The sequence below is a fragment of the Ascaphus truei genome, chromosome 3 (assembly GCF_040206685.1).
Source record: "Ascaphus truei isolate aAscTru1 chromosome 3, aAscTru1.hap1, whole genome shotgun sequence".
Taxonomy (NCBI): domain Eukaryota; kingdom Metazoa; phylum Chordata; class Amphibia; order Anura; family Ascaphidae; genus Ascaphus; species Ascaphus truei.
Window position 1 is genome coordinate 28380249 of NC_134485.1, and position 21427 is coordinate 28401675.

The 21427-nt window shown below is 42.7% G+C and overlaps 1 protein-coding gene across 9 annotated transcripts in view; it reads left to right on the forward strand.

Annotated features, from left to right (window-relative positions):
• Positions 1–21427, forward strand: part of SYNJ1 (synaptojanin 1) — a 79616-nt gene that overhangs the window by 34538 nt on the left and 23651 nt on the right. For 7 of the 9 annotated variants that reach the window (XM_075593872.1, XM_075593873.1, XM_075593876.1 and 4 more), the window contains exons 11-23: positions 1236–1388; positions 8217–8382; positions 9930–9953; positions 10179–10370; positions 12508–12592; positions 14435–14575; positions 14694–14886; positions 15609–15767; positions 16565–16721; positions 17745–17862; positions 17978–18193; positions 19110–19188; positions 20889–21051. In XM_075593872.1, the coding sequence (XP_075449987.1) occupies positions 1236–1388; positions 8217–8382; positions 9930–9953; positions 10179–10370; positions 12508–12592; positions 14435–14575; positions 14694–14886; positions 15609–15767; positions 16565–16721; positions 17745–17862; positions 17978–18193; positions 19110–19188; positions 20889–21051 (1846 nt within the window). The remainder of the gene's footprint in view (positions 1–1235; positions 1389–8216; positions 8383–9929; positions 9954–10178; positions 10371–12507; positions 12593–14434; positions 14576–14693; positions 14887–15608; positions 15768–16564; positions 16722–17744; positions 17863–17977; positions 18194–19109; positions 19189–20888; positions 21052–21427) is intronic. The other 2 variants (XM_075593874.1, XM_075593875.1) reach the window with 2 other exon arrangements.

Sequence of the window (21427 nt, forward strand, 5' to 3'; positions counted from 1 at the left end):
ATTAGATATCATTACTCCTCAGGGCTTTCTTATCTTTTCCATTTTGCTGATGCTATGTTACAGCACTGCTCACTAACAAAAATAAAATCCCTCCTGTCTGCTAAATATAGACAAAATAATAATGCTCACAACGGCTAGCATAAATTAATTACAAAGACACCTGGGACATACTCCATCAGCAACAGATAAAATCTGCACCGTACAAAGGATTATATCATTGATTTATTTATTTTTCAGGGCAAAATGGTATTATGGGACTCTTCACACACACTTCTGGTCTTTTTATTTTTCAAACATTTACATTTAATCTCCAGAGCTTGAAATCGCTGCAAAATGCTATTTATTGTGCTATGTTCACAGTCGGCTCTGTGCATCCTTATTAGAGGATGATTGTCATTGAGTTCTATATTTCCAATGTTAAGGGCAATTACAACATTATTACATTTTACTATATGTAATTTAAATAAAATAATTGAACTATGCAGAACTTCTTAATGTGAGCAAAATCAGGATGATGAACATTGCGTTAGTACAACAGCCAGTAATGGTTCTAGCTCCTTACTTGACTTTGATATAAGCTTCCTGGTTTTCTAGTGTATTTCACTATAGCATTAAAACCTTAATTAATGAGAATTGCATTTGATTACTCAATTGAATCTTCAGCTTAAGAAAACACAATGTGTGTTTTGATTTACAATGCATATAAACGATTGAGAAATAAAATGAGGGGCGGGGATTATGCACAACATCTCAGGATGTTCTCATGCAGTTTGTTTGCTTTTTTAGTTGTTAATGTTTTTAATGGCAATAAACAGCATAGACGTAGTGGGGCCTTTATAACATTGCTTTAAAGGCTGAGTCGCTGTATAAAATGCATCATTTCAGACATCTGATAAAATGCATGGTTGAATCAAAATGTACTTTTTAACTATCATGTTTATCTTCCCAGTTAAATGTTATTACACTTTTATTGTCTTACAGTACCATTTGTAAGTGCCCCATGCTTGACCGTTTTTCTTTATCCTGCTGCTTGTATATGAAGAGGATTTCTCTGTGTACATCATAATCTAAAATGTTGCTTGTTTGAAGTCCACAGTGCACCAAAGGTAGAGAATAAGGTGGAAAAGTTTAGGCGCAGACAAGTATAATTATTTATTTTTGTACTGATTTCTTGTGTGACTAAAGGCATTCTCTGGATATAATTGTTAATTGTGCTCTCATGATTTTATATTCAGATGTTGTTAAAGCAGCTGGAAGATCTGGGCTTGGCAGAGAAACCACAACTGGCCACACGCTTCCAGGAAGTCTTCCGTTCCATGTGGTCAATGAATGGGGACTCCATAAGTAAAATTTATGCTGGCACTGGAGCTCTTGAAGGAAAGGCTAAGGTAAGGTACAACTTGTTTTGGTAAGAGCAGCTATGCAATGTTTAAACTTTTCCTTTCTATCAAATTGCATTCCTTGGCTGCATAATGAGAATGTTCTAAAAAGATCATACGATTGTAAGCATGAAGGATTCCAATAAAAGCTTCTTGGAAAGATACCTCCATAAATTCAGCCTTAGCATGCACAAGCTTGGTACTCTATAATACAGATAATGTATTACACTCTCATGCGTCACTGGAATATATTGACACCCCTTTTTTCTTAAGTGATCTAGACTAAGCACATCATGTTCAATGTGCTTCTTTTGTTTGTTTCAATATTACTGTTGGTAACCACTCTCGCTCCAGTTGTATGTTTATTGCCTAGTCTTGACCACATTTAGGCTTGCGTATTTGAACATTGTTGGTAAGACGGTCTCTTGCATGTATATAAATGACATGTTTTTTTTTTTACCTCTGCTGCACATGCATGTTTAGCCATCATTATGGTAAACGTGGCCTCTGCCAAGCATAAATATTTTGAACATATTCATATAGCCTCTTCAAGACACGCATGTTTTGTCATCTTCCTGGTAGTCAAGAACTCTCCAGTGCATGCCCATCATCTTCATGATTTGCTTTTTCCTCGTGTATGCAACTGAACGCTGCTATATTGTTTGCTGTGTGGGAAAAACGTCCCGGGTTCTACGTTGTACCTTTTGTGGAGATGTTCTGCAAGTCTATTTTGGCTACTCGCTTTACTTTCCTGCCTTACTACCATTGCTTTTAGGCTCGCTGCCCCAGGCCCTGGAGGAAGGAACGCCCCCATGCCATCGAAGTATCGCCTTCGCTGCATCATGGCCAACTCCCCATTCACTTTTCCCTTTCACCTGTTTCTATGGCAAATGGGCAGATACCCTATTTCCTCGATTCTAAGACGCACCTTTTTTCCGATTTTCACATGTCTGAAATCGGGGTGCGTCTTAGAATCGATGTATTAAAAAAAATAAAAAGTGTCTGCTGTACTAGCCCCCTCTTTTCACTTACCATGTTTCAGGAGAGGTCCGATGTCAGTGGAGGACGAAGCGGGCGGCGGCAGGAGAGGTCCCACGTCTGCAGATGGTTGAATATGGACAGCGGGCGGGAGTGTGGCGGCGGTGGCAGGACAGGTCCCAAGTCTGCAGGTGAAAGAAAATAAGACAGCGGGCGGGCGGTGGCAGGAGATCATAATAGCAGGAGAACTGAGCAGGAGCAGAGCAGCATAGGGGATCGGCTGGGGATGAGCGCACTGTAACCGGAAGTCAGACACTAGTCAACCTCCGGTGTTACCGTGTGCTCCTCCCCAGCTGTTCCCCTACGCTGCTCTGATCCTGCTCAGCTCTCTTGCTATTATGATCTCCTGTCACCGCCCACCCACTCTCTTATCTTCATTCACCTGCAGAATTGGGACCTGTTCTCCCGTCCGCCCACTGTCCATCTTCAACCATCTGCAGACGTGGGACCTCTCCTGTCACCGCCTGCTTCATCCTCCGCTGATATAGGACCGCTCCTGAAACATGGCAAGTGAAAAAGTAATTTTCTCGATTGTAAGGGCCAAATCGATGGTGCGTCTTATAATCGATGGCGTCTTTACAATCTAGGAAATACGGTATTACATGTTGGACTTTAATATGGAAACTTCTTCAAGGCAATTTGCCATGATATCATTTGATGGGCATGCATATGGAAAAATCTCTGCGAGATTCTTTATGTTGGTTAGTTGGTTATACAGGGCCGCCAACGGAAATCTTGGGGCCTAGGACAAAAAAAAACCCCATAGCACACCTACCATGAAAAATTAATGTTTAGGACATAAGAGAATATTTAAGTAAATGTTATTGGAAGACTGAAAACAAAAAACAAAATATTACAATGCAATCTGTTTATTTAAATATTTATATTAAGTTGCATAAAGAGTTGCCAGGTATGGGCCTGGGGGGGAGGGTATGGGCTGGGAGGGAAGGTATGGGCCTGGGGAGAGAGACATGGGTGTAACATATGTGCCCGAGGGAAGATGGGGGAGGGATGAAAGGTATGGGCCCGGGGGAGATGGGGGGGGGGGGGGGGGGTGGTGTAAGGTATGGGCCCGGGGGAAGAAGGGGGGTTATGGGCCTGGGGGTGGGGGTAGAGGTATGGACAAGGGGGGGGAGTTGTTAAATATGGGCCTGGGGGGAGAAGGGGAGTAAGGTATGGGCCTGGGGGAAGGAGGGGGGGGTAAGGTATGGGCCTGGTGGGTTAAGGTATGGGCATAGGAGTGTAAGGGGTATAGGACTAGGAGCCAGGGGGAGATTACCTTGAGAGCTGGAGCCTGAAGGCGGGATATGCAATGCCCGGCGAAGGGACCTTCAGGCGGCCTGCGGGGGGACATGGAGTTGGAGGGATTGCTGATGGCCCACAAAGGGCCTTGGAGGGGTGCTCAAGGCCCACAAAGGGCCTTGGAGGGGTGCTCACAGCCTTCAGACGGCCCACAGGAGGTCTATGAGGGGCTGCTAATGGCCCGCGGGGGGCCACGAGGGCTGTTGACAGCCCACAGAGGGGCCTTCACATGGCCCGCAGAGGGGGGCCCTGTTGGGGTCCTTGGCGCCACCACCAGCCCATGGAGGGGCTGTGGAGGATGCAGGTAGGTCCTGGGGAGGGTGGGCCGGGTGGGGGGTGGAAGAAGAGGGTGAGAGATGCTGAATGGGGGTTGGAGGAAACACACACGCTGATCCTGTATAAGTAACTGAACAGAAAAGTTTGCGCACTCCTGATCTAGACAAGGGAATACGTAGCTCTCCATATATATGCTTCTACAAATCGCTACTATACTAGTATACCTACGTAGGAATATTACTTCAGACTAGTGTAACTGGGTTTACTTATTATAGATCCCTCCAATTGTACACTTCTATCTTCACTACCTAGTCTCTATGTGCCTGGAAATGCCATATTAATCATCCTTTTTCTACTTGCCCAGGGTTGTTGTTAATGTAACACTATCAGTACTGATGTGCCTAATCAGGACATCAGCATTTCACTTAACTACTCCTGATAGTAATCACACTTTTAACTTGTGTGTGTATATGTTTTTTGATATTTTATGTATATATGTTCATCACTATTTCTCACTGACTGTTTTTAGTGGGCATTATTTTATAGTAACGCTGTGCTTATGGCGACGGCGACGCGAAGTCGTGTCAAAACAAATGCATTTCCGCCGTTGCGTGCGCTTTATAGTAAGCGCGGAGCGACGGCTTGGTCGCGATCGCTGGAAGTCATCTCAATTTGATTTTTCGAGCGACCGCCGCCTGACGTCGCCGGCACTATAAACGTAGCCTTATACTTAATAAAAGCTCCTTTTTACCTACTACAGCTAAACCCCGTTATAACGCGCCTCGCTATACCGCGATTCGGTTATAACGCGGTTTCCCCATGGCTCCCGTTTAAAAAAAAAAAAAAAAAAAAAAATTAAATTTAAATTTTTTTTTTACACACTGCACACACTGCACACACTCACTGCACACACACTGCTCATTGCTCACACTGCACACTGCACACACACTGCACACTGCACACACACTGCTCATTGCACACACTGACACACTGCACACACACTGCACACACACTGCACACTGCACACTGCACACACACTGCTCATTGCTCACACTGCACACACTGACACACTACACACACACTGCTCATTGCTCACACTGCACACACACTGCTCACACTGACACACACTGCACACTGCACACTGCACACACACTGCTCATTGCTCACACTGCACACACCTCACACTGCACACACACTGCTCACACTGACACACAGTGCTCACACTGACACACACTGCACACACACTGCTCATTGCACACACTGCACACACACTGCACACACACTGTACACACACTGTACACACACTGTACACACACTGTACACACACTGTACACACACTGCACACACACTGCACACACACTGCACACACACTGCACACTGCACACTGCACACACACTGCTCATTGCTCACACTGCACACACTGACACACTACACACACACTGCACACTGCACACACACTGCACACTGCTTATTGCTCACACTGCACACACACTGCTCACACTGACACACACTGCTCATTGATCACACTGCACACACTGACACAACTCACACTGCACACACACTGACACACACTGCACACTGCACACACACTGCTCATTGCTCACACTGCACACACTGACACACTGCTCATTGCTCACACTGCACACACTGACACACTGCTCATTGCTCACACTGCACACTGCACACACACTGCTCACACTGACACACACACACACACACACACACACACACACACACACACTACACTTATACATAATCAGCCTTACCTTACCTTGGGGATGATTTTTGAGGCATGTGGCTGCAGGGTGGGGGTGGTGCTGCGGTGGAGGGGGATGATGGCTGCTGCGGGGGCCCCCGATGCTGCGGGGGCTGGTGGGATGGCCTGGTGCAGCGCGGGGGGGCATGGGGGGGGAGGGCAGGACGACCCTGCGCTACGGCAGGGCCAGGGGGCCCTGTATTGCGGCGCGAGGGGCCTGTGCTGCGGCGGGGGGAGCCGGACCAGAGGGGAATCCCCCCCTCCCATCTCCTGTCACGCGGTGACAGGGGAAGCGGAAGCCGGAGGGGCATCCTGCCTCCCATCTCCTGTACCGCGGTGGCAGGGGGAGCCGGACCGGAGGGGCATCCCCCCTCCCATCTCCTGTACCGCGGTGGCAGGGGAAGCCGGAACCGGAGGGGAATCCCCCCTCCCATCTCCTGTCACGCGGTGGCAGGGGGAGCCGGACCGGAGGGGAATCCCCCCTCCCATCTCCTGTCACGCGGTGACAGGGGAAGCGGAAGCCGGAGGGGCATCCCCCCTCCCATCTCCTGTCACGCGGTGACAGGGGGAAGCCGGGACCGCGGGGTAAATACTATATGCACTGATGCGGCGGCCATTTTTTTTTTTTTTAAATTAGCGCGACCCCGTTAGTAACGCGGTGGTCTCGGGGTGGACCCCGAGGACCGCGTTATAACGGGGTTTAGCTGTACTAATCATGAATCATAGAGTTAATTGAGTGCAGCACATAGTGCTTTCTTCTCCTGCAATCCTTTTTTAGCAAACCACAAGCTGAACATGTTTCTGGAACAATTCAGAAATGGTTTGTAGATGCAAGATGAGAAAAACAAAGTCTTTTGCTGATGTAAATCTTTGGAATCACTTTTTAGACCGTATCCGAATCTAATTGCACGAAATGGCGGTGCATGCAATGTTTGACAAAGCATGGCTTATGCACATTGTGCTGTAAATGCAGATAAAGTGGATTTAAATCAATATATTATGTTTCACTCGGAGGGCGAATCCCGTAACCCTTTCGGTGTCAGAAAAGGTTGTACATGCCGTACAGCAGCGGTGCGCAATCTGTGGGGCGCGACCCCCAGGGGGGGCGCGAGACTGCCGACGGGGGGCGCGGGGTTTACAGAGGCCCCGCGCGCTTCCCGAAGGCACTTAAATTAAGTGCCGGGGGAGCTGCAGGGCCTCTGTAAACCATACTTACCCGTGGCTCCGGCGGCTTCCTCCCGGCGTCGCCATGGCAACGCGGCGTCAAAATGACGCTGCGAGGTCATGTGACGTCACGTTGCTATGGCAACGTGACGTCATTACGCCGGAGCGCGGGTAAGTTGGGGTTGGGGGGGGGCGCGGGAGCGAGGGGACAGCCGTCAGGGGGGCGCAGGGAAAAAAGTTTGCGCCCCCCTGCCGTACAGTGTAACCTCCTGACATTGAAGCGGTTAACTTCATGATTTGTAATGTAACTTGTTTTCCTCTCTCCTTTACATAAAATTAGACATGTTGTGACAATTTTAACATCTAACTTCTTGACTGCTTTCCTTCTGCTTTCTCTGGGCTGCTTTCAATTTCACGTTGTGAATGGTGAGTTTCTCAACTAAAGCAATAATATATGCGATACTTTTATAAATGTTGAAAGTAAATGGGACGGTTTATTATGCTACTCTTTATAAATGGTTGACCAAGTTAATGTAAAATAAGTTGGTGGTGTAGCTTAATCTTTAATAGGATGTTGGGGTTCTTGGCATAAATGAAATACATTATATACGTATTAAACATGGGAAAATCATCATTATTAAAAAAAAAAAAAAGCGTCCCTTTAAATTTATATTTGTGGGTTGGAATTTGTTTTTTCCCTATTGTCTTTCCTCGTGGTTAGAGCACATTAGCGGCTGGAAGTAGAAGGCAAAACTGCATTGGGGGGCTCCAATACTCTTACTGCATGGGGGCTCCAATACTCTTACTGCATGGGGGCTCCAATACTCTTTCTGCATTGGGGGGCTCCAATACTCTTACTGCATGGGGGCTCCAATACTCTTTGACTGAGCCACCTGTACTGAAGCAGGGTTATCCTGAAAACCTGACCTGTTGGTGGCTCTTGAGGACTGGAGTTGGCCACCCGTGTTCTAGAGAATCGGATATATGGAATTACATAAGGATTCAATAAACTTTTAGGTTGGAACTTGAAATAATGCCTGAAACGTATTGTAGACAAAAGCAAATTACAAATATAATACATCCCTTGTGGTAGTAAAACTGAGCAATGAAAGGGGCATTTTGTTTTAATAATGCTCACCTCAAACATTGTAAAATTGTTTTAACTGTACATGTCTACAAATATGCACAATGCTTCTAAGTTTTGGGGCATTTTTTTGGTGCAGTTAATGGTAGAACAGATCTTTATAAAGCTTCACATTCCTTTGGAGGGAGTATTCTTATGATGCTGCTTTTTATAACAGGGCGGAAAGCTGAAAGACGGTGCGCGGTCTGTGACGAGAACCATTCAGAGTAACTTCTTTGACGGCTCAAAACAAGAAGCAATAGATGTCTTGCTGTTGGGGAATACCCTAAACAGCGATCTAGCTGATAAAGCGCGAGCGCTGCTCACTACTGGCAGTTTACACGGTACGTATGTTTATTTGAGAAGAGCAGGCCGAGCACACCGCAAAATAAGAAAAAAGCACCTGCATATTTAGTAGAGGCAAGATGATAAAGATCTCAATGTGTGAATAATGTACGACCTCTTGGTCACAAGGTGACATACCTCAGGGTGTGGACCCTACGACCAAAATATTGGACTCAATACGCATAGGTGTCACCATGGATATCTTTTCTGCTTTAATGCATATTCAAGAGCTTTTGCTACTTTGCTGTGTGTTCTGCCTTTTTCCATGTACCGTATTGGCCCGAATATAGTGCAAGGTTTTCCCCCTGAAAATTGCCCTTCCAAAACCTGCACTCGCACTATATTCGCATCCTAGCATTTACACTGGGGGAAAAAAATCCAAGATGGCCCCAGGGCTGCGGTGCTCAGACATCCCGGTTTAGCAGGGACTGACCTAAGCTGGTGCCCTCCCGGTTTGGCCGGGTAAGAGGGGAGTGGAGGTTGGAGGAGATCAGAAGAGGATGCTGCGGAGCCGATAAGAACAGCTGTACCCGACAGGAGAGAGGAGGAGAGTAGGCTGTCTGGCTGCTTAACCACTTCTGGGCAGCAGGTGGCGCTGCTGAGCACTCCTGCTCTGAGCTGCTCCTCTCTAGATCTCCCTGTTGGTTGTGTGTGTGGGAGTAAGTAAGTAAGGGTTGGTGGGTGTGTGTGTGTGTTGGTGTGGAAAAAAAAGAGCTAAAACAGTGATAAAATTCCCCCAGAAAAATATAAAATACGCCCCTAGGCAAGGAGCAGATGGGGGGAGGGGGAGTTTGTCGTATTATGTGCGAGGTCGCACTTTATTTGGCCCAATACGGTATATACAATTTTTGCATCCTCCCCTTTGTCAGTAAGCAGATGGCGTCAGAGAGATGTATGGCCCATACTAGTTAAGTTTTAGTGTTGAGCAGAGTTACATTTTTGTGCGTGATATACTGTACATGCATATGTTTGTTTGAGCAGGAACACGCGCTGGGTTTTACTGTTTCTTATATTATAAAATTGCAATAGGTTGTAATGCACTTGTGTTAAGTTCAGGCATGACTCCTTCATGGCATCCTTATTAACAGCAGCCTAGTCCAGAGGACATCATTGTAATAAATGACCATCTTGATGAAGAGTGCCACCAATGAATTGGAGCACCCACCTCCATTAAAACCCAATACTCAAACAGCAGTCGGATATCAATATATCAATATTTTGTCATGCAGTTTTATATTTTTATTAGATGTTTGGTAGAATAAAGAAATAAAGCTGATCTTTCTTACTTCAAAAGGGATAGGTAATTAATTATACTTGTGTAAAGGATTGGGAGAGGAAATAAAACCTCAAATGAATTCTTTAATCAATTGCAATAAGTAATGCAGGAAACGGTTCTGACCAACTTTACTTATTGGTTAACTAGGAGCCTTCTTGAAACCTTTGACTGTGTTGATATGATAAATCACAGTGATTCCGTGCCTGACGTGCGCTAGCACTCGTGCTTTTAACCACCATCCTTGTTCTTTCCTTTCTGCTGCGTGGCCAGTGTCAGAACTGATGTTGCAATCAGGTATAGTAATTTAGACTGTTGACATAATATTATTTATGTATAAATGTTGTTTACCTGTCTTCATAAATATAAATAATCCGCGCCTGGTGTGTTTGCAAAATATAATTCTGTATGGCATTACCGAGGCTCAATGTGTCATATGTGTTTGCCTTTGTTGCGTAAATACATCTACGAAGTAATGGGAATTATGGCGTGTCGACTGAACGAATGTTTTATGTCTCGTAGCATCTCCGAGAGTACTACGGAGCATGTGTGAAAAGTATTCTAGGTATTGCAAGCCCAGGAAAATTAGAATCTGTGTGGGGACCTGGAATGTCAACGGCGGGAAGCAATTCAGAAGCATTGCTTTCAAGAATCAGACTCTAACAGACTGGCTGTTAGACGCACCAAGAATAGCCGGCATCCAGGAGTTCCAGGGTAAGCAATGCAACTAGATGTCAGTATGGAGGAAGGGGAATGGAAATGTTACTGGGTAGAAACAGAAGGGCCGATTCATCAAGCACCAGTGCAGGTTAGCACCCCCGATCCGGCATTAAATCCCATTGATTTAAACGGGAGTTAATGCTGGATCCGGTGCTCTGACATGTATTGGTGCTTGATTAATCTGCCCAGAAGAATGTGACGGCAGATAAGAACCACTTGGCCCACCAAGTCTGACCATTTTCCTATATGTTGTAAAACCTCCGATCCTATTTGATTCTGGACTTTCGCCCCTATCACTTTTTAGTCCGAGTTTAAACTCGGGCTTTCTAATTAAATTGTTTTTTACCTTAATTCTTTCTGGTCATTCTTAACTATTTTAATTGCTGTAGTTTTAGCAATCAACACAGAGTGCTTCCTTGCCTCGTTGAATAAGCGTATAATAAGCCAAAACTAGTTTACATAATTGTATGCGGGGAAATAACTTACCCGGAATATTATTGAAAAGAGATGCCAATTGTGTCAAACATTAGAATAAATAGGCCTGTCCAACAATGCAGTCACTGGAGTGGCAGAGAGCAAGGAAACGTAAAGGGAATCTCTATAGATCAGTGCTATGAAGGGGACTGGAGTAAGATGAATAGCTGCTTCTTCGTATTATTTTTATTTAAAAATCAAATGGGAATTACAGTTTTGTTGAATATAAAAATATTCTGTGTTGACATGAAAAAGAATGCATCTAGAAATTAAAAATGGGTTCATTAGAAGCTGCTTGGAGTCTGAAGAACTGTAATTTGTGGAAGAAGAGGTTGAATGTAACATTCACTGTGAAAAGAACAAAAAAGACCCACCCAGAGTTTTGACTTATCACAGTATAACTTCTGGTCCAGTTTGAGTTGACACCCAAATCTATCGTGCTCATCTCTGAGACCCAATCTGTTGTGTTTGTTTTTGCTCTACGTTTGGGAGACAATGCAAGAGTGTGATCGTAACAGAAACTGCCCCCTAAAATGAAAATATTCTTTGTCTCAAATTAAAACTATATACTAAAATCACACTCCTTTTCAAGCACTCCCTCGTGCCATAGTCCTAAATGACATCGCAGGAAGTGACCGCTGTAAAGCAGAGAGATGCACAGCTGATCATGTAAAATCCTACTTTGCGTTATTTATTTATTTTTCATCACATTTAAGAACCATAGAACTATATCTAAAAACATTTGAGAATATATTTTTTTCTTAATTGGGATGTAACTGCCTTTAAGAGTTTGAAACATGACTGAATATGTGCAGCACAAATGGTGGGAGCAGAGCCCCCAGCGATGCTACTAAGATGATGGTCTATAGTTTATACAATACAAAAAAATGAAAGTTCATCTCTGAGTGTAAAGAAAAATACACATGATGTCCCAGACAGTGTCTGTAAACCCAAATAAATTGTCCCACGGAGTTGGTAATGGTCACTGATATCATAAAGCCATTATGAAACCTAATAGGCGTTTAGGAAACCACACCGGAGGCAGGCTCACTAACCTAAACATTTAGGAATAATTTGTGTGGGTCTGCAGTTGTAAGAGCAATGAAGCCCAATATGATAGACGTCCGTAACGGAGTGAATGTAAAATGTTGAATGAATTTCTCACTCCGTTACGTGGGTCTTCGGGGTGCTCCTGCCGGGAAGAGATCGGTAAAGAGGTTTGATTGTGAGGTGGTGCAGCTGCCGTAGGGGAAAAAAATGTGAAACCGAACTGCTGTCGGATGAAGTACAACAAAAAATGTGTTGGCACATGAATACAGCGAGGGATGATCCTCTTGCGCGTTTCACACAGATGCCTGCACTTTATCAAGGGGGAAAAAAAGTTTCACTTTTTTTCCCCCCTACGGCAGTTGCACCGCCTCACAACCAAGCTTTTTTGAATGAATACGTAGGCTGAAGTTGACCAACACCAGAGAAATTAGAATTTGTAAATGGATTATGGTTCAGAATAGAAGAGTATAGCATAATTGGATGTTTTTAATGACTGTATTAAGAGTACAGAGTTTGATTTAAACCGTTTCCCTTTTTAAGCTACAATATATTGTTCCAAAGCTGTATAAATGACTAATGCATTACTTTAATATTTGATTTCTTTTAGATAGAAGAAGCAAGCCTACTGATATATTTGCCATTGGATTTGAAGAAATGGTTGAGTTAAATGCAGGAAACATTGTTAATGCAAGGTAAGCATTGCAAACATTGTAAACCTGCTGATACTTAAGAGGGGTTTTTAATATTTTCTTGCAACAGCTGCAAACTATACACAGCATGTGCAACTAAAAATTTTTTTTACTTATTCAGGGCAGATACTTGAACTGGTGTTTAAAAAAAAATATATATTTTAAAGAATTCTTGTGTTCTAAAAACTTTGTTTTGTTTTAATTTTGGCAAATACTTAAAATAAGCAGGACCTTTCTAAAATATCATCAAGCATAATACACGTTTTTTTTTTGTTTTTGTTTTTTTAAACCATAAAAAAAAAAAATCTGGAAACTCAAATAATCAGTAAAATATTAGATAATATCAGTAAAAGAATGTCGAGAAACATCCCAAGTTTTGAACCCCACTGGTACCAGTTAGCAACGAGGAGGGCTTTCCTCTCTCTTCGTATGTCCTCTACGAGTGTGACTTGAAAGATGGTGCAAACTTTGATCAAATATAGATACCTTTCTTAATATTTCTCATCTTGCGTGGATAAACTAAACCAACAATTACACCGTCACCCGTGTCAACGTCCCTCCTATTACTCACATGGAGCCTGCTGGTGCAAACATTCCTCCCCCCTCCTCCAATCAACACTTCTTCTGGGCCTAGGTAATGGCTTTAGTTCGGGGCCCTGGTTATCCTGACGACGGGCTTGCTCACATGTCTCCTGGGCCCAGGTTATCCTGACGAGCCTGCTCACATGTCTCCTGGGCCCAGGTCCTGACGAGCGTGCTCACATGTCTCCTGGGCCCAGGTTATCCTGACGATGGGCCTGCTCACATGTCTCCTGGGCCCAGGTTATCCTGACGATGGGCCTGCTCACATGTCTCCTGGGCCCCGGTTATCCTGACTACGGGCTTGCTCACATGTCTCCTGGGCCCAGGTTATCCTGACGACGGGCTTGCTCACATGTCTCGTGGGCCCAGGTTATCCTGACGATGGGCCTGCTCACATTTCTCCTGGGCCCAGGTTATCCTGACGATGGGCCTGCTCACATTTCTCCTGGGCCCAGGTTATCCTGACGATGGGCCTGCTCACATTTCTCCTGGGCCCAGGTTATCCTGACGATGGGCCTGCTCACATTTCTCCTGGGCCCAGGTTATCCTGACTATGGGCCTACTCACATGTCTCCTGGGCCCAGGTTATCCTGACGATGGGCCTGCTCACATATCTCGTGGGCCCAGGTTATCCTGACGATGGGCCTGTTCACATGTCTCTTGAGCCCAGGTTATCCCGACGATGGGGCTGCTCACATGTCTCCTGGGCCCAGGTTATGTTGACGATGGGCCTACACACATGTCTCGTGGGCCCAGGTTATCCTGACGATGGGCCTGCTCACATGTCTCCTGGGCCCAGGTCATTCTTTTTTGCTCCCCCGATGAAACGTAACTGTTTTATTTCCATTGTAAAACTGTGAGCAGATTACACCTGAAACTATAATGTATTGCAGGTTAAAAAAAAAGTGTAATACATGACTTTGACAACTTGTATGAGATGCAAGTGTATAGAATAATACACTGCCCGCTATGTTTTTTTGTTGCCTGTCCTTATAAATATAGTGTTGTTTTACCCCCCTGAAACTCATACCATTTTTATATCCCCTTCTAATAATTAATCTGCATTTAGAAGAAAATACATTTAAATTATTGTGTTTAAACTGAGTTACATATGTTTCATATGGATGGCTAAATATTAAACTAAATATTAAAGTGCAGAAATGTGGTAGCAATGTCTGAAAATATACTAGCAATGCATAGAATGTTTTCCATTTGGATTACTCAGAAATAAGTCATTAAAGATTGCAAGGGTCTGTTTTTCAGCACAACCAATCAGAAGCTGTGGGCAGCTGAACTGCAAAAGACTATTTCAAGGGACAACAAGTATGTGTTACTGGCATCAGAGCAACTTGTGGGTGTCTGCCTCTTCATATTTATAAGGCCCCAGCATGCACCTTTTATCAGGTAAGTTTGCACACTCTTCTGTCTTGTATTTTTATTAACACCAGTCCTTGTTTTTGATGGTACTGTATACTGATCAACTTGGCCATCGTGTCCTCAAAAATGTTCTCCTTTGTTCCAGGGATGTTGCAGTTGATACTGTGAAGACCGGTATGGGAGGTGCTACCGGGAACAAAGGGGCAGTGGCCATAAGACTACTAATACATACAACAAGCCTCTGCTTCGTCTGCAGTCACTTTGCAGCAGGGCAGTCGCAAGTCAAAGAGCGAAATGAGGACTACATGGAAATAGCCCGTAAGCTTAGCTTTCCGATGGTAAGTGCAAAATAGGTCTCACTTAGATTTTTAGAAACTGGAAGTGTGGCCCATTAATTGTTCACGTCATTTAACATGTATTAAACACAGCAGAGAATTTGTCTGCATGAATTAAGTAGGAACATGGCAAACTGGAGAAGGCATGAACAGATGCTCAATCAAATGTGTCCCTCCCACGTGCCGTGTACCACGCCAGTGAAACAATGTGCTGCACAGTGTATCCTGTACATGAGTCATTCAAACATTATCTGTCTCTACACGAAATCAAAGGAAAACCAGCAAAATCGTTGCATGAAGATAATATATTTACCATTTAGTTTTCTCTTGATGCATTTCCTTTGCTGCAGTCTGCTACACTTGGTCTCACATTCCCTACTGCCTTCTCTTCCCTCGTTAATGAAAAATGTTCAGCCCCCTTACGGGCCTCCTCCCATACCCATGTTTCCTATACTTGGACCTCTTATGAAAACCCCACTTCCTAGGAACGCCTTTCGGTTCTCTTCCTACTGATCATTAATCTGTTATACATATTGCAGGTAGTTTCTCCTCTTGCTCATGTACACCAAATGCATCTGTTACACTTGTGTATGCCTATAGCACATACTGTCCCATTCTGCTGATTCCTTGTGTACCCCCTTTTTGTGTGTTGATATACAGGTTCTTATATTGGATTTATACAATCTGTTACCTTTACCGTTGCTGTTGTATTTTTTTTGTATCAGGGAAGAATGCTCTTTTCTCATGACTACGTATTTTGGTGTGGAGACTTTAACTACCGAATCGATCTGAAAAATGAAGAAGTTAAAGAAATGATACGCAGTCAAAACTGGGATTCTCTTAATTTAGGAGATCAGATGATCAATCAAAAGAACGATGGGCAGGTAATGTGACAGAAGAGGGTTGTCGTGTTGGTGTATTGTTTCATGTAACACTACAAAGAGTAGAAAATGGCTTGTGTTCTAGTGGTTAATGGACAAACAAATAGTTGATCTTTCAAATCTCACAGGCGGCTTATTCAGGCCATGGTACAAGAAGAGCCATGAGACAGTTCACAGGTATTATGGCCAGTAAATAAAACTAAAGTGTATGACCAGTGCCCTATGAATCCCCATTATACATGGGCTCCATGTCACACAGAGAATGTGGGAATCTGTCCTGCGCTTCCGTGTGCAGAGTGGCAGTCTGAAATTGTGTCAGACACTGGGGCAGCGCATGAGGGAGCTCCGCTTGGCCACAGAATTGACCGGTGCAGGGGGCTGTTGGTAACTTACCTCACCTGCATCTCCAAGACGAAGCCCTACTCCTAAGGGTGAAACGCGTTAAGGGGGAGAATGCGGTGCTAGCCCTTGTGTGTTCCATGAATAAAGTTTTTTGAAGATCCCAGCAGCCTCTCTGAGTCAGACATGCGCAGTTGCGCCGGAATCCGCCATTGTTTCCATGTCACACAGGCATGTGAATAAGAGTGTCCCCATTGAGACAGAAGCGTAATCACTTTTAGCATTTAACCACTTCTGGTGCTGAATAAAAAAATAACAAAAATTGACAAACTATATAAAATATGTAGATCCTTCTGTGGGAAGAAATTAGAAGTGCCGCATAGAAAAACTGTACCTGTAAGGAACATTAATACAGTAATGTTCCTACTCCTTGTTGTTTTTGGTTTTTTTTTCTGTCGCAGATTTTTCGGGGATTTATAGAGGGGAAAGTGAACTTTGCTCCCACATACAAATACGACTTGTTTTCTGATGACTACGACACGAGTGAAAAGTGTCGTACCCCAGCATGGACTGACCGCATCCTCTGGAGAAGAAGGAAGTGGCCTTTTGACAGATCGGGTAAGTGTCTCACTTATTTTGTGTAGAACAAGGTACAAGAAGACTCCTAAGCAGTTGGTTGAATATTTACAATTTGTCTATTTAGTTAGACATTATATTTGTTAGACTGCCATTTTTACAACTCTGAAAACCTATAGTAAAAGATGTAGTGGGTTCAACCTGTTTACAAAGAAGCATAGAGACCCAAAAAAATGTTTTCAGGGATTATCCTGGGCATGGCCTAGGAACAGTCAGATACACATACTTACACTTCACTAGTATGTTTCATGCAAAACTATTGCTGGGATTCACTGATATTTGTGGGGTTACTTTTTCTTTATCCTGAAGCTGATAGTTGTGGGGTTACTTTTTCTTTATCCTGAAGCTGATAGTTGTGGGGTTACTTTTACTTTAAGCTGATATTTGTGGGGTTACTTTTTCTTTAAGCTGATATTTGTGGGGTTACTTTTTCTTTATCCTGAAGCTGATATTTGTGGGGTTACTTTTACTTTAAGCTGATAGTTGTGGGGTTACTTTTACTTTAAGCTGATATTTGTGGGTTACTTTTACTTTAAGCTGATATTTGTGGGGTTACTTTTACTTTAAGCTGATATTTGTGGGGTTACTTTTACTTTAAGCTGATATTTGTGGGGTTACTTTTACTTTAAGCTGATAGTTGTGGGGTTACTTTTACTTTAAGCTGATATTTGTGGGGTTACTTTTACTTTAAGCTGATAGTTGTGGGGTTACTTTTACTTTAAGCTGATATTTGTGGGGTTACTTTTACTTTAAGCTGATATTTGTGGGGTTACTTTTACTTTAAGCTGATAGTTGTGAGGTTACTTTTACTTTAAGCTGATAGTTGTGGGGTTACTTTTACTTTAATCTGATAGTTGTGGGGTTACTTTTACTTTAAGCTGATATTTGTGGGGTTACTTTTACTTTAAGCTGATATATTTGTGGGGTTACTTTTAATTTAAGCTGATAGTTGTGGGGTTACTTTTACTTTAAGCTGATAGTTGTGGGGTTACTTTTTCTTTTCAGCGGAAGACTTGGATCTTCTGAATTCTAGTTTACAGGAAGGGAGCAATTACCCTTATACCTGGAACCCAGGTACTTTGCTGCACTATGGCAGAGCAGAGCTGAAAACCTCTGATCACAGGTAAAATCTTGAGCGAAAGACAACTGTGCCATATTTTGTGTTTATTCACATGAACTATATTTATGCCTTAATACTTTAATGTGGGCTGATTAAGTTTTGTATGTGCTTCTTCAAGGCCAGTTGTAGCTTTGATAGATGTAGATATATTCGAATCGGATTCAGACGAGCGGCAGAATATTTACAAGGAGGTGATTGCATCGCAGGGGCCACCCGATGGCACAGTTATGGTGTCCCTACAAAGCCGCTCACCAGAAGATAACTATTTTGATGATAGTTTGATTGATGAACTACACCAACAGTTCTCAAGCTACGGAGAAGTCATACTGATAAGGTTAGAAAAGACTGACTTTACATTTCAAATTAGAATGCCATGTGCCTCATTATATTGAATGTAGCGTGGTCTTTGCTCACTTGGATACTTTAACATTTAACCATAAATGATATTGGTATTCAGTTGTGGCCTGCAGAATGGGGTTGAAACTGTTGATGAATTACAGAGTGAATGCTACACACTCCTGAGCCCATTATGCAATAATCTTTATCACAGTACTGTGTTTTTTTTACTATGATAGGCTTGTCGTAAACATTCTCCGAATCACACACCCTCCCTATAAAAGTTATGAAGGCCAACAGTCACTATTTGCCTAGCTATTCTTTTTTTTTTTTAATTCTTTTCATCTGTAACATAGGAGAAATACATGTTTTTATATGATTCCCCCTCCAACACGCAATCGCTTGATTCTACATGCTTTCACATTGTGTGACCCTTGGCACACACCCTAAAAATCTTCCACACCTCTCTTTTTATTCCTTTCTCCATTCCATATGCCTTTAACCATTCTGTTCTCAAATAACACGCCGGCTCCTTTTTATTCTCCTTTGAACAGCTTGTATATTCATACATACTTCATTTTCTGTCGCTCGCATTCTCTTCAGCCTTGACATTCAGGCTATTCTTCCATGGCCCCCCAATTCTTCCCCTTCAAGTCGTCATATTCTAGACCCAAGATGTTATGCAATTTCTGGTGAAATCAATTAGTAGTTAGGTAGCCGTTATAGGAATTGATGCTATCGGGGTTTTCACACATGCTTTTATGCAAGAACAACTGTGAAGGAAGTCTGCTAAACGTGTTATATTGGTGAATAGCATTCATTATGAACGCCATCATTTATTGACAATAAATATATGAATTCTTGAAAACAAAGTTGTGATGGGTGCTGAATGTTTTTATGTTGCGCTTTCACAGGTTTGTTGAAGATAAAATGTGGTTAACATTTCTGGAAGGCAGTTCTGCTCTTGCTGTTCTGAACTTGAGTGGTGTTGAGGTAATGTGAGCACTCTTTAGATCTAATACAGACCAACCTTAGAAATGATTTGATCATGTGTTTGATTACTAAACCCTTAGGATGTCCCAAGAAGTGGCTGTCACGTCACGGGGGTCTGACACTCCAGGGACCCCAAGATGTAGTAGCTATATCAGGGGTGGCCATCTTCAGTCTTCTAGGGTCATAATGATTGAGCCACCTGTGCTGAAGCAGGGATATCCTGAAAACCTGACCTGTTGGTAGTCCTTGTGGTCTGGAGTTGGCCTCCCCTGAGTTACAGCATTCAAAGAATAATTTCCAAAAACCTCCAAGTGAATGGTGAGGGTAATGCACGCGTTAGCGGGAGGAGAGGCGGCTGTGTTTTTACGGATCATAATTCCTGAAACATAATTTGTGCGCTTGATGGTATCCTGATCGGATCCAAAAGTTTTACCATTATTGGCTTGCTGAAATGTAATACCTTCAAGCATCTCACTAGTTTTATTTAATGGCCATTTCAATATTTCACTGATGGTGAAAAGAAAAGTTGCAGACCAACATATCCTGGAGCTGCATTAAAGAAAATATTTATTTATATGAGCCCCCCCCATCCCCCACATCCATCTTTCAATTTTGGTTCAACATACATTAGGAGAGGGTTACAAATTCATATTGAACGGAGATCTTATTACAATTAATTTGACTGCAGTGATTGGACTCCAGTTCATTGGCAACAATGACTTTTAATAAAGCTCCCCCAGAAATGATACGTCTACATGTCGTTATATTGCACCTTCACTGTACTGATACTTGTCATGGATGGGGAGAGGTCTGTACAGAGCTTTGTCTCCATTTCTCTGCGTACAAAGTTACCAGGTGATCTCTGTCTAATGCACTATATGGCCAAAGAAGGGGATTCCGGAGGCAGCGTGCCAGTCCAGGAGCAGCAATTCAATAAGTTACATTTTCTCATAGGTTTTAGAGTTGTAAACCTTTCTTTGCATTATTGGAAATATAAATGGATTTTTTAAATAATACAGTTGTGCATATAAAACCGAATATACCATTTAACATTATTAACTTGGCCTTGAAGTGTCACTGTTGAACAATACAGACAATAGAACGGGATATAGAACATGTACTTCTTGTTTCTGAGCATGGTTTAAGGGCATTTACCTTCATTAAACAAAAATGACGACTTCCAATATTGCAGCGGATGAGTTTGTAGAAAATGAGCAATTCCTGCGATTTTTAAGTTTCTGACTACAATGTATTTATTTCATTTGATCTGAAATAAAAGTAGAAGCTCATAAAAAGGAAATATAAATGCAACGTTTAAATATATTTTTTATTTTCTCCATAGTAGGTAGCACTTTGCATTTAAGCCTTTACTTTCAAATTCTACTTGACATTTTTGTAAAGTAAGTTCTGCCTTTACTTGGTACTCTTGAAAATATCTTGTACATTGTTTTTTCAACCATCATTAGAAATGCTAAAATAATAATTTATCACGCCAGCTTTATCCCTTTGACTTCTATGGGGAAAAGGCAGCTGTCTTCATTCCAGTCAAAAATTGACGATCTTACAGGTTATCTCCAGATTGCTACATCATACAAATACAAGGAAAATGCCACATTAAAAAGTGGGAAATCCATGAACAAAAAATGATGTACTGTACCTTTAAGATCTGATTCCAATATTCCATTCCGTCTAAAATCCAGGTACTGGGAAGAGTCATCAACATTCAGTTGAAAAATCCTGACTGGATCATGCAGTTGGAGGAAGAGATGAATTTGGAGAGGATAAGTTTGAACTTGCCTTGTTCCACAAGCTCGACCTTGCTTGGTGAAGATGCAGAGATTTCGGCAGACTTCGATATGGAAGGTGAGTTCTAAACAACATCAATATTAAGGTTACAAACATAAGTTAGTTCTGTAGTTGGAAACCTTCAGAATCAAAACATTCCTTCAGTCTTTTCTTACATGTTATTCTAGAACTAGAACCATACTGTTAAACTAGTTAAAAATGTAACTAATTAGGGGTAATTAAATAATGGTAAACCGACAGCTCAACACTGCCGATCAGCATTTGAAGCGTGACTTGACGTTCGAAATGAACTCGGCTCGATTTTTTTTTTCCCCCCCCTATTTATCTGTTCTTAACATATCAAAGACGTTGCAATAAAATTAAAAAAATGACATTAACTACTCAACAGTCACACAGTATTATAGTGTTTATGGTGAATTTATGTAAAGAAGTT